Source organism: Watersipora subatra, chromosome 4 (genome assembly GCF_963576615.1).
Source record: "Watersipora subatra chromosome 4, tzWatSuba1.1, whole genome shotgun sequence".
Taxonomy (NCBI): Eukaryota; Metazoa; Bryozoa; class Gymnolaemata; order Cheilostomatida; family Watersiporidae; genus Watersipora; species Watersipora subatra.
Genome location: NC_088711.1, coordinates 61,149,808 through 61,164,391, shown reverse-complemented (window position 1 = coordinate 61,164,391; position 14,584 = coordinate 61,149,808). Strand labels below are relative to the sequence as shown.

The 14,584-nt window shown below is 35.0% G+C and overlaps 1 protein-coding gene across 1 annotated transcript in view; it reads left to right on the top strand.

The window, feature by feature from the left end:
• The window catches only part of LOC137393447 (formimidoyltransferase-cyclodeaminase-like), a 49,771-nt gene extending 36,819 nt beyond the window's left edge, over positions 1-12,952 (top strand). Inside the window, exons 6-13 of the mRNA XM_068080001.1 lie at positions 993-1,130; positions 2,094-2,287; positions 5,344-5,473; positions 6,735-6,896; positions 7,042-7,085; positions 7,405-7,543; positions 8,532-8,627; positions 12,411-12,952. Coding sequence (XP_067936102.1) covers positions 993-1,130; positions 2,094-2,287; positions 5,344-5,473; positions 6,735-6,896; positions 7,042-7,085; positions 7,405-7,543; positions 8,532-8,627; positions 12,411-12,494 — 987 coding nt within the window. The 3' untranslated portion in view covers positions 12,495-12,952. The remainder of the gene's footprint in view (positions 1-992; positions 1,131-2,093; positions 2,288-5,343; positions 5,474-6,734; positions 6,897-7,041; positions 7,086-7,404; positions 7,544-8,531; positions 8,628-12,410) is intronic.
• The last annotated feature ends 1,632 nt before the right edge of the window (positions 12,953-14,584 follow it).

The following is a 14,584-nucleotide window of genomic DNA, read 5'->3' as shown; positions in this document are numbered from 1 at the left end:
TGTATTCATGATGACCTCTTTGATTTTGACAGCTCAAGTCTTTCGGTGAGCGCTTGTGGATATTTGCATATATATTTGTTAGACTTAATTGCTATTTTCACCCTAATAGATGTCAGTATATTTTATATATTCATAGATGGCAGTATAAATATATACAGTGAGAAAGGTACCCACAAGTCACCTTGACCTTGTGAGTACATTTATCACAGTGAGTTGACCTTTTAGAATTTGTAGAAATAATACCAGTTATGCAAGAACTAGGTTGGAGTTGTTTCCACATTGGTTCGGTGTTTTTCTGCTGTAAAAGACTCGCTTTTCGGGCATTAATAGAAAGTATTTACTCTTTGGAGTTTTAAAATTCTAGATGATAAGTATTACTATCGTCTGAAATGTTATAGAAGTGGATGAACCGTTCAGTCATTATGAGAATGTTGGAGGAACCAATCTTTATGACCTCCAATCAACAGAAAGTTGTTTTTTCTCTACTGTAATTTGACCCAGTTAGTGGGCTGGTGACAAGAACAGCCGGGTGAAAATGAAAGAAACTTATTGTCACTGACAATAAGTTTCTTATCTGTTGTTTAGTAAAAATATTTAGAGTGTATTATAACAATTCTTATTCAAATGTAAAGATTATTAACGGAGAGGAACAGGAAGTAGAAATTGAGCCTTTGTATAGCTGGCATAGCTCATGATTTTAGGAGATACTTAGAATTATTGAGGATTTGCAATAAACATTTACACATGTATTCACGTTTGTTTATGGCAAGTCACTTCAGCCCTGTAGGTACATTTATTACAGTGTTGTTTATTATACACACTGGAGTGCAATACTACATTTATTGTAGTGTTTTAGTCGCTGTCAAACGATTCTAGGATATTTAATCTACAAGAAAGGCTAGTCCTTTATAGCATCGCATCTTCAATATAGTTTCAAGCTGTTTGTACTTGCTCATGGTTGAGTAAATGTTATGATATGTTGATATGTGTAGCCTGAGAGGCTGGCAGGAGTGCAGGCTATGGGCTGGTATCTGCAGGAGGCTAACCTTGCTCAGATCTCTATGAACCTAAGCAACATCAACCTCACTCCTATGCATGTAGCCTATGAGGCTGCAGTCAAACAAGCCCAGGTTAGTTAGTTACCGCTTACATATGTAATTCTATAGCAGAGGAGTTGTCTTACCTTTTTATATTTTTTGAAAATTTAACAACTTGTTCAGAGTGCTATAGTGAACTATTTCAATAAAGGAAAGTATATTAATATGTGTAGTTAAAACAGAAAAATGTTTTATTCTCTGATTAGGTCTTCCAATTTCTAGTATTATATTATCGCTTAATTTTAGTACCATGTATAATATGCCTATCTGATGAGACTCATGACCTCATGGTTCAGGCAACTCTTATGCCTTTCACCACAGTACTGTTTCTTCTTTCTATATAAGTTCCATGAGACAGAGTTTGATAGTTTAAAGACACCTGACTAACTTTATCACATATTAAAGATGGACTTACACAAAATTTTAGTAGATTTTTAAGTATCAGAATTTTTCTATCATTTTTATTGTTTATGATGTTAGAGGGGATCTGGCTGCCATGATGATTAAAGATTAAAATCGAAAAAATTTCGTCACGAGTTGCTATAGTTTATACCAGTATTTTAATCTATAAGCGCCCTGGCAGTCAGATCACCTCAAACATAAAAAACAATCACAAATGATGGAAAAACACCAATATTTCTGATAAAATCTACTAAAGTTTTCTCTAAGTTCACCTTTAAAACCAATTTGTATCAACCCTCTTTCTACGCATTATTTCATTATTAATTCTGAGCATTCACTCAGCTAATGATGGGTTTGTATTCTCCCTCAGGATTATAAGAACCTCAGCTACAAATGCGTTTATTTAGGTCAATCCACTTTGTTTCATTTACATCACAGACAAGGAGCAGCTTATAACTTGTGATAGTTTCGAAATTCATCTTGCTCAAATATCTTGTCGAATTTAGTTTTCATCAACTAAAAATATTTTAAAACTGATTAAAATAAATAAAATAAAACTGGCTGGTGTGTAGCCCGTGTTCTCTCATTGCCCAGGCACTAAAACTGAGTGTTGTGGGGTCGGAGGTGGTGGGAGTCCTTCCTAAGTCGGCCCTGATTGCCGCTGCAGACTTTTATATCGAGAGAGACGGACTCTTCATTCTGGAAGAGGAGCAGAAGATCAGGCTTGCTATCGACAGACTCGGACTTAATTCCTACAAACACTTTGAGCCAAAAGAGAAAGTCATAGAGTGAGACAGTAATCTGTACACATTTGCTTACGTGTGAAAGTTTGAACTGAGCATTATACATGTACAGTGGTGATCGTAATTATGGGACCAGTTAAAATAAACACATTTTTTGTTGTTAATTCATATAATGTTCCGTCGGTATTATGTGAATTATGACAATATGCACATCAATAGAAAGCTCAGAATGTACTGGATAAGAATATTATGTAAAACTAACTGATATTTGCTTTATTAGTTTGATTTTGGGTACGATGTGGCATTTGCGGCATAAAGCGGTACAAAAACCAAAAAAAAATAATGATTAAATTTGTGGAAAACGCAACTTAATTTGACATAATTTTAGACATAGCTTTATGAAAGTTAATTGATGGTGTTTTCAAGTTCCTTAAAAGTATTTCTATCATCCTAATATTTGGTATGACACCAAAAGCCTAGACTGACCTGATAGGATATAATGAGTGCCCATTAAACAGATTTTATTACTAAAGTGTAGCTTTGGTAGTAGACAGAATGACTAGAAAATTTGCTTTCAAATATGTATAATATGCATGGTCTGAGATTACAGGGAAAGGGAGTTTATGCCATAGATGAAAAAGATTATTATGAAATTGCCAGGCGGTCCCATTATTACGACCACCACTGTACTTCGAAGCACTTGTCACTTGCTGTCAGAGGATTTGTTCCTTTTTTAAGTGTGACATGCTTGTGTTACTAGCCAAATGCTTGGCGTTGCACGGGTATTAAAAACAGCTTATAAACAGTGGTAGGTAATGCAGTTGCCTGCCACTTGCCATTAGCCTGGCACATTGTCAATGAATAATTTGAGTACGCTACTATCTGTATTGCTAAACTTACTAATTAGAGCCGTGAAAGCAAGCTTTAGAGCGCTGTATAATCCAGAGTGCCATAGGTATATTAGTTGACATAACAACTCATACTGCCTATGGAATCATTGCATTTCAGTAGATCAGTTGGTAAGGATTTAGCCAGTAGATACTGGCTACTATCCGCATTGCTAAACTTACTAATAAGAGCCGGGAGAGCACGCCTTAGTGATGTTGCGTAATGCAGAGTGTTATGCATATTTTAAGTGACATAACGACTCATATCGCCTAAAGAAATCATTACATTTCGCGTAGCTTTATTGATAAGATTGTCGCCTGGTGATCGGAAGGTTCCGAGATCAAATCCAGCATGAAGCAGATATATATTTCCCAAATTTTAATAGCTATAGCCGAACGACGGACTTTGAGATTTATATAATTATATAGATGGGTAAATGGTTGGAAACAAAATTTGTTAATGAATTTGATCATCAATGTGGAAGGTTAGGAATGAGAGTAATTAATATACATTCGTTGGTAAAATACTTAAATACACAAGCTAACATACACTCACAACTCAGTGCAGCTAATCGGCAGGAATATACAGTCATGCTTCGTACTTGATGGTTTCAACTGTTCAACTGTTGATGTTTTCGCGGCCACTCGAGTTTCTTCATTTGCGCTTACTTATGATAATTTACTGAATGTTTTAAAGTCATAGTTGTTTTCTTGTTTTAAAATGAATAGATTAAAGAGTCAGCACAGTGCAAAGCACTGTATAATATGTTTATTGGCACAAATGCAGTAAAACTTCTCAATATGAAGTAGATTCATTCTGAGATTGTCTTCACTTGTTAAAACCTTCGTACATTGTAAAAACATTTCTATAAGAATTTATTTAATTCGTTGCACCGTCCAAAAACCTACAATAACTCACTAATAATTACTGCAGATGATAAGTACGTAGCATTAAAGCAAATGCATTATATAGAATTATATATAAAAAGCTAATATCTTAAATAATAGTTAATCAAAAAAAATGTTTTTGTTGTTTTTTTATCTTAGAGACATGAGAACAGACGTCAGGATTGACAGGTTAGAAGTAGAGCTCTAAGGGACTAGAGCTCCTCCTACATTAACTGAGACGAGATAGAATTTAGACTAGTTTAGTTTGTATGTTTTTTATTGTTCGTATGATTTCTTTTTACCTTTCACCTTTTTCTTTCCTTTGCGAATCTGCGATGCTTCAAGAAATTTTGAACATCATATGTTGGGAATTACTTTGGGTGAAGCGTCAAATGCTTGCTAGAATTTTACATCATGTGTTGAAAATTCATACATGAACTCATTGCGCACCACGAGTTGTGTAGTGCGGCTTGGCACGACACGGACAAGATCCGTGTAGTGTGACTTTAGTAGGCTTTGTACTAACAGCTTCTGATTAGTAGTTAATGAGTAGTTAATTAATTAGCCTGCATCTAATGTCTGCAGTAATTAATGTCTGTATCTTAAACTGTCTGTAATCTTAAAAGAAAACAATCTGGTTGCGTTGAGCCAATAGAAAGTATGTTTACAGCTCCCCTGAGCTTAGTTTCGCTTCCTAAAAACTTTTTTTATCGCAGTTTCTTCGCAATTACTATCCATGTCATTACAGCTACGGAGGTTTCACAAATTGTAGATCAATAGACTTCTGATGATCATCAATTGAACAATAGTACTAGTGGCAGGGATTATTTTGGTTTTAGCAGTAATAATAATGCTGTAAGCTATGATAATATCAATAATAATAATTATTATATCGATAACACGTCTGGCTTAAGAACAAACTCAACTTGTTACTCGTTGTAGTAGCAAAAAAGTGTCTGAGTTCACTCTGCAACATATTTGTAGCCTTATGGCATCAATAACTGTAAAATTTTATGTTGATTAATTTGGTTCCACCTAATCTAGAACCACAGTCTGTGACTGTAGTTCATAGACTGTGGTTCTAAATCTATGACAACTTCAATGAACCCTTGACAGATAGGTTCTACCGAATATGTAATTATCCCAGTAAAAAATTAATTTGTAGCAAAAGAATTGAAGCATTTGTGAGTCGAGGTTTGACAGTATATATGGTTTTAACTTTCTCCTAATAAAAAAGTTTATATTTTTTCTCAAAGTACTTCCCTTGGTCTATTTATTTTAAAGTTCATTTGAGGGGAGTATTTATTAGCTTGAGTTTTCTCATAGATTCATGCTTCATGAGGAGGACTCCGAGCCCTCCCTTACTAATCTCCTGCTCAAGGACTTTGTGAGAGCTGTCAGCAATAGAACCCCTGTGCCTGGTGGTGGATCTGTGGCTGCTCTAGTTGGTGCCCTGGTACGCTAGCCATTTCTATCATTACTAGAGTGTAGATTTCTAATAATATTAGTGTAGACATCTTTTAATTGTTAGTTGAAATAGTCTTAACCTGCATAGAGGTCCGCATCAGCAATCTATGAAAGTACAGCTGTCTGTAATAGAACTTCAACTGCCATTGCTTATAGATGGTGTCTTTAAAAGAATGTTTTTGTGTTCAACTTCGATACATTGAAGTAGATGCCTGCTGTTATTAGACCTCTGCAAGGATGTAAATTATATTTATGTTTATTGCACAATCACCATGATCCTTCTGCAGAGGTTATATTCTTGGTTAAACTTAGTTGAACCTGGTCAACTGATTTAAATGATGTAATTTATAACTACTAGTACACTGGCGGTGTAGTGTGCCATAATAGGCTATCGGATGTAATAATTATGTATACAATTATTCTTGACTTCCAGTGGTTGGTTGATTGGCGTTGTTGTGGGAGTGTTGGTCTACCAGGCTGAAAGTCGGGCGTTTGAATTCTGCGTGATGCAATTCTTTTTGTCTTCAACCGTGATTACGGGTGGACACAACTCCTATTATATTAAAGATTATTCACTTTACAGATCCTCTTCTCTATATAGTTTTTCAAACTTACAGCTAAGCTACGTATTTAATACAATTTGAGTTTATCCAGAGAATTCAACATGAAAAAATCTTTATTTGTTTAATCACTAGCAACAGGTATACAGCACACTGCATATAGACCTTTTAGTATACTTGCTAGTTATAGACCAATCAATAATCAAATAAAACTATTTTTTTGCATTACTGGTAAGGCATTCTAATTCTGCCTGCTGATATTATCATTGAGGCTGGTGTTTAGCTTGAAACATTTTCGGCATTTTTTATGATTTTGTATCATTCTAAAATGTTTTGCTTCATTTCGGAATGTTATGTATCATTCTGAAATGTTTTATATCATTCTGGAATGTTTTGCTTCATTCCGGAATGTTCTGCATCATGCTGGAATAGATCGAATGCATGTTACATTTAACCTCTCATATTTGTAGCCTTTTTAAAATCATAGATTTACTCTTCAATTCTCTACTTGGTATGTGCGTGCATATTAGCTGTATCCTTGCATGGAAGTTACATGAGATGGCTGCTCCTGGATCTGTAATAGGAAAGATACATTCTTATTAATATACATAATTTTAATACATTCTTTGTCTTCATATACATAATAATAATGAAACTAATTGGGAATATAATTCTTTGTATCGGTGGTAGGGGTCCGGCTTAAGTTCCATGGCCGCTCTTCTGACTTATGGCTACAAGAGGTATGAAGACCTTGACCCTCAAATGAGGCGGCTCATCCCACCTCTGCACAAGCTCTCTCACGCACTGATACCAAAGATAGATGCTGACAGCTATGCCTTCAGTCATTTCATGGTGAGCTCTTTGAAAACTCTGTAAGCGGCAGCCATTTTATACTAGGTCAGCATATCAACCTTTTATTTTACAGTCTCGTGCTTTGTTACATACATAGACATTATATAGTCTTCACAGACCATCAAGTTTGTTGATATGTTGACAGGAAGCTTCGAAGCTCCCTGCGAACACAGCAGAGGAAAAGGAGAGGTTAGTAAACATCCTATATATACACTTATGTAAATGTCTGCGCGTGTTTAGATTATTCATTTTTATGGACAGCCTCAAACATGATACGTTGCTTTGGTTCTTTTCACCTGATATTCTTTGTGTTTATGAGACTGTTTCTTACTGTATGTCATTGTATGAACTTATTCATGACATGTTTCCATCACAAACACCTATTGTTCGTTGTCATCTCATAGTCACTCCTCTTGCTAACTCCTCCATTCTGCACGGGCTAAAGTTTTGATTACTGTATATAATTTCTCGTAATAGAATCATCTCTCAAGCGTGTTGTCTCGTGTAGGAAGAAAACGGCGGAGAGAGAGGCTTTGTACAATGCCATCGCTGTGCCCTTCAGTGTTGCCAAGGACATCAACACTCTGTGGGACACACTGAAAGACCTCGCCCCAATAGTCAATATTCAGTGTCTCTCTGATGTTCAGGTCTAGTATTTCTCATATCTTATTTTTGCTTTATAGGGATTCAATTTTCATTTAAACACTTGATTAACTCCAGCTTGATGAATGGATGAACTTTCAAAAATTTTTAGTGGATTTTATCAGAACTTGTCGGTATTTTTCTATTATTTGTGTTTGATGTTTGAGGTGGTTTGACTGCTAGGATGTTCATAGATTAAAATTGACAAGACGTGACCTCGGTAACAACGCTCAAGCAAAAGTTCGATTATGACGTCTGTAGTCGTGAAGAGACCAACAAAATAGAGATGCTTAACGCTGCAATTTGGACCACCTCTAACATCAAAAACAGTTGCAAATGATAAAAAATATCAAAGCTTTTTATATTATATTAAAATATTGTGCCAGTTCATCTGTAGGACACATTGTTTACCATTTTTTAAACAAATGGCAGAAACAAATATTTTTTCAGCTGTGAGGAAGGTGCAGACAACTCTGTAACTAAGGTTCAATCAATGAAGCTGTCAGAAAAAACGCCTGTAATATATTATTGTTTTTAACATAATTTTGTGTTTAAAAAATATAGAAGTTATCATTTGTCTAGCTATTAATAACATGTTTGGAATATAAACAAAACTAGTAAATTTGCTATGAATTTGACTAAGCAATGTATGCTTTCAAACTAATTGTGTATTTCTATTTGTCAATTTGGCTTCTAAGATAAGCGAGAAATCATGATTTTCACATTTGTGAAGTTCTCTGTAGCTTTTGTGTTTTTAAATGTCTTTGTTACCATGTTTATATTAGGTTCTCCATGAGTTTACATATAATTATAATAATATTTATAAGTAAAAAGTAAATAAATAGCAATATTTATGTGCATTGTTCATAAATATTGTTGTTTATGAACAATGCACATAAAGGCGGTGTTTGTCTCTGAAAATATTTCTATAGCTTCTAAAAACGATGGTAAGATATTGAAACAATTTATTTATATGCTGGTATTGTCCGGCAGGTGGGAGTGCGGTGCCTGCAGACAGCAGTCTGGTCTGCCTACTATAATGTGCTGACAAATGCCAAGAATGTGGAGGATGCTCAATACAAAGATCAGGTGAGAGGCATTGTCTGAACATAGTCTAGGTTCATGAATCAATCTATTAAGTCCTTCGCTACCAATATTGTCTGAACATAGTCCAAGTTCATGAATCACTCTATTAACTCCTTCACTACCAACATAGTCCAGGTTCATGAATCACTCTATTAACTCCTTCACTATCAAATTAATCTTTTTCCTGGGACATAAGTAAATATTCAGTAAAAGCCTAATATTTGACAAGGGTGCACATAAATTGGCATAACTTTTGAAACACTCAGTCTATAAAAAAAAGTTTTGATACCGAATTAATCAGTTCAAAATTCTAAGTCAGCTGATACCGTAAAAAAGGCTACATGTGGGCAGAATGAGCTCAGACACTTCTATGGCCATTGTTGCTCTTACAGCGAACATTTTCTGGGTCAAATAATAATGTTTTAGTATAATAGTTAAAGCACATAAATTATATAATTTTTTTATTATTCAGTTCAATACATCAGTCTTGACTTTCGAATGAGTCTATATTCAATACACAAAGAAAAATAGAACTATGAAAAACAGGGTGTCAAAAGTACATCCTGCAATAAAAAAACACTTGGTTGTGGTTCCCACAATGTGATGTCATAATTATTATTTAGCCTTAGGTAATCGATCCCTTTCGCTGCCTTTTCTGTGACAATCAGTGCTGTTAAACCCAGAGAGTACTAATAATGAACTAGGATTCTAGATAATCAACAATGCCCGGGGATCGTGCTAACGCCCCGACCAATACAAACACATGTTCTGAGGTAATTAATTATGCATCAATAAATATACTGTCGTTGATAAATGTAATGAAATCACATCGATTAAATTGTGACCTGCAGTTGCGTGGCCCTAGGACTGCATGTCAATCGCATTTTCACAAGATTACGCAGTGCTTGAAATTGATTAGTCTCAGTCGTGCCTCTCAATATCACAATAAAAAGAGAGGGCTAGTGCATAACATCATCAGGAAAACATAGTATGATGCTTGGAATCTGAGTTATTTATCATAGAAATAATCTGTACATGGAGAGCTAATGACACTGATTCCTTTGTCATCTTCATTGGTTCTCTGGAGTTGTCCTACCGTCGCCTGACGCTAGCGTCATTATCGTAGTTGGTAAATATAAGCGGTAAGCAATAAAATAAGCGGTAAGAGCACACAACACCGAATATGAAAATTGTGATGTCACAATTTTTGAGGATATACCATTGAACATTTCTGTGGTAGAGCTCTGGGGAAATCCTATAAACACCAACCAATGTCTGTCTCACCATGTTAAACAATGGTTCATTCGAAAGCCAATACTCTGATGTATTGAAATATAGGATTAAAAAAATTATGTAATTTATGTACTTTAAGGTATTATTATTATTATTGATAAAATAGAATGTTCACTCTCAGTAGTACTGTTGTTCAATAGATAATCACCTCAAAGTCTTGATCTACAATCATCAAAACCTCTATAGTGCATTACTGCCAAACGACATTAATTCGTTCCAGTGTTGGCATGGTAACATGAAAATGTCGTATAGAGGGGTATAGAAACCATAGTAATTACATAATGCAAACATCCCTTGGTAAAAATCATCAAAGTTTTATATATAAGTACTGTACATATTAAACATCAGTAACAAAATAGTATATTAACCTTAATAACTAATGTTACCTGCAGTAACTATAGTTACGTTGTGAAAGGGATTTTGGCGAGTAGCATATCCCATCTTCGTTATTCCAACATATTCAGCACGCCAACCGCCAAATTTGAATTTTGAGAAACATTTTTGTTGATGTCGTATGGTGAGAAAAATGTTGTATAAAGGAGATGAAAAACGTTGTGCTCCACGTTGTAAGGCAAAAAGACTGCGAAATAGAGACGTTATAACCCAGGGGCGTACTGTATCTACAATGCGTCTGACACGACAGGTCATTTCGAAGAAAAAATTGCGATAAAAAATGAAGTTTTTGCAAAGTGAAACTACGCTCAGGATGGGTTGTAATTTGTAAGCATTTTTTCTATTTAATGGCTCAACGCATGCAGATGACTGTTTCCTTTCATTTAGGTACAGATACGATAGGCCAATTAATTAACTATTTATTAATCAGAAATGTTTTGTACGGCCACCTGCAAGCGCTTTGCCTAGCCATATTACGCGGATCGTGCTAGCGAAAGAGTCAAAAATAAAGACTAAAAGACATGACCCTTTGACCTTTGACAACTAAAACCCTTTGTAAAAAAAACTTTGTACAAGGCCTTCTAAAGCTGCACCACTTGTGGTGCCAAAAGAGTTAATTAATATTTAAAGTGTTCTATGATTTAAGTTAATAATATCAGCTGCAAACTGAGGAACTGATTCTCTGCCTTTTTATCACAAGATGTAAGTTATAAGCAGCTGTTTGAAAAAAGCAAACTTAACCAATAAGACGACATTCATGATGTTAACATGCATTTTGATTGGTTTTGTCAGAGTTCCAGGAGTTCAGAGTTAGCATAGAGTTCGCCTAAAACTCTGTTTTAGGCGAACTCTATGCTATATGCAAAAATCATTAAGGCAAGTTCAAACATTCACCTCGAGCATCAAAAAAATCGCGAATGGCAGAAAAATCCTGAGACTTTCTGATAAAATCTACCAAAATTTTGTGTAAGTTCATTTATATATATAAATCTCGGTGTTTGACATTTGTCTGTTTGTCTATCATTCGTGTATCCAGTTATAGCGATAGAGGTTTACAAACAAAAATCCGGTTTGCACTGGATTTTTCCAGTTTTGTGTTCAAAACCATCAGACTGCATGCTCAACTGGCTGTAGCGATGATTAATTGTGAACATACTTATGCACCTGCTAATCTTTAATGCCTATTAGTTAAAATACTCTCGCTTCAGCTACACGTAGCTAAAGATCATGATGCAACCTTTTTTCCTAACGCTGACTTGTTTTATAGTAGCGGCTCGTATTATACTTCTAGTCTAAGTTACTAGCTTAAGTTACTCAAGTATATTGGGTAAAGAAACGTAGCTAATGACAACTACATTACCTGCCACTGTTTATAAGTTGATTTAAATCTTGAATGAATGTGTAGCTTGAGAAGTAAGAAATGTTTTTCAACAATCAGTTTTAGCTAATTAAAAATAGATTTTATGCGCAAAAACTTTTTTATTACTCATGGAATGCCGGACATTCAGCTAGTCTTTAATTAATTGTTTATCATGTGAGCAAAAATAATTTATTCGCAGTTTAGAAGAATGCTGTTTACTAGAGTTGTTTCTGTCTCATAGCGAGGCATCATTAAAGACTTTCTTTTCCATTTTCCGTTCTCTCCTTTTATTTTACATGCTGCGGCACCTGTGAAATGTTGGGCATCAGCTCTTGTTATTCTATCTACTGCAAAAACTTGTCAATTGCAACAGCAACTACAGCAACTTCACCGTTCGTTTACTCATTGATGCATTTTGCAACCAGAATATGTTCCTACAATCATTGACTATTCAACATGTCTCAGCAACATGTCTCAGCAACGGCTGTCATTAGTTCAGAGTTCATGGTTTAGTTTTATTACAAAAATTATTGTTTGAAATTGTTTTAATAGCTTTTTATTATTTAACAATTATTTAAAAGTTGCTTTTTAATTATTTCCGCAATTCCACCACTTAGTTATTTCTACAACTCGACCATTTGATTATTCCCACAGTTTTTCCATTTAAATGTTCCCATTACCCCAGCATTTGTTTATCCCTGTGTTTTGATAAGTAGCCGTTATTGTTGTTCTCTGCACAGATACTGACAGATATTAAAGCTGAGTTGAAGGTGATGGAAGATGCTAGTAAGACAGTGCTTGGTCTTCTAGATTCGAGGGATTAACAACTTCAACAAGCACTGCCGATGTCCTTGACCCTCAATGACAAATTCATCTAACATTAACCATCGCATTATATTGTAAACTTGAATCTCTGAACAGATTTTTAAAGATCTTCGTATTACTTCCTCTCTATGTCCTTCATTTCTATATTCTAGTTATACACCACCTTGACAAATACTGCCGATGTCCTTGACATTCAAAGGCAAATTCAAATATCATTAACAAGCGCGTAATATTGTAAATTTGAATCTCTGAACGAATTACCAAAGATCTTTGTATTCCTTCCGCTGTATGTCCTTCCATGTTTGTATTTTATAACTACTGTTATTCAAGTTACACACCACATTGTGTTTGGAGTTTTCTCCTTTTTGTTATATTGTAAGTTTTTTATTGTGCATGCTTTGTGCTTTTGGTAGGCAAACTTGTCATATTTGTGTGGGTTTCAAATAAATCATTCTATTGATCCTTTATTTCTCTGTCCTCTCTATCAACTCGAATGCCTCACCCATTTCCTTTAGCCCGCGGACATTCGTTTAAAGGTGAAGGTTTGATTGCTCTCAAGGCGATGATCAGCAGCAGTTTATCTTCTGCTAATCAATAAGCCGAGAGCAAATGTGCCATCTGGTCTAAGTAAAAGCATATGTCACTCTCGCATAGTGCGTTTGCTTAGTCCAAGCTTTTTCTTTGATCCGTATATCATGTGTTAGAGCCCTCCCGTGTATTGATTAGTGATCAGTGCTATAGCCATGATATAGCACTGGTCCATGCTCTGTGCATACGGTTTGTGCTCCATTCTAGTCATGACTAGTAAAGGTCATGCCAATTACTCTTGTTACTATTCTTCCAGAAGTCTCTTCTTGCAGAGGTCAGAAATTAAGCACGATTACATCATCAGTTAAGCCTGTGGCTAGTGGGTTAGTTAGTGGCCTCTAGATCATATACAAATAACGCTTGGACTGAATCATAAATGTAAGGGAGACAATTTCCTAAAATAAGTTCTATCGGTGTGGTTATTTGTTTCTTGCTTTACCTGTTACTGTGGAAGAATTAATAGCCATTTGAAGCTAATTATCTTCAGTATAAATACATTGTGTTAAAACATTCCAAACATTTAAAATATTCTCAAATGAAATCATAAAACAGCTAAGTAGCTGCACAGAAGGGAGATTGTCAGGACTAACAAATCATTGGCTGGCATATCATGTTGTGCTGCATACATTAGAGATATATATTAGCCAATCAAAGTAGCTTATTGCATCAATAACCTTCAAGGTTGCTGCCTTACGCTGTTGACTCTCATCTCCTCTTAAATCTGGTATTTACGAGTTAGAAAAAATGTCGACTAAGGTAAGTATAAAAACTTAGATTCTTTGTGATCAGATTTGAAACATTCGTGGGGGCTAAAAGCTGTTCCTAGAGAGCAGCTAGATGCAAGCTGGAAAAACCAGCAGCAAAACAAACCTTGACTAGAATAATTAATTTATTATTATTGTAATTTACTGAGTGAAATGAAGCTTTAGAATTTTAGGGTAAAAAATGTAGATTATTTACATTACTCTGTACAGATATAACAGAGTAATATGAAATAGTTTTGTGTTTCCTAACTAAGTTCTTAGGGTAAAGTATACAGTGCTTCGCAATTATCTATGAAGCCAAACAACTGTTGCTGGAACCCTTTTGCGCCAAGGTTATCAGTTAGATGGGTCATATCTTTCACATTTGAAAGCTAATGCTATCTGAAAGCGTGTTGTGGTTACTTGCTATCATATATAGAAGAATTGCTTTACGCGTTAAAAAAGTTTTCATAAGTTACTTAGCAAACATGACACTCCTGTTTAATTATATTTTTCTTATGCAGATTTGAACTTATGTCCTTTTACTTAATAATAATAATAAAAATGTAGGTAGTTCATTTGGGGCTCTCTAAATGATATGCTAACTATACTTCCACAAAGGCCTCATTCTCTTGTTTCAAGTTTAGGCTAATTTTATGAATGCACTGAGTCTGGGCAGTATATCAGGTTTCACTTTAAACCACAACATCTTCATTTAGTGAATGGTTATCATGCACAAAATGTAAGACAGTGTTCAT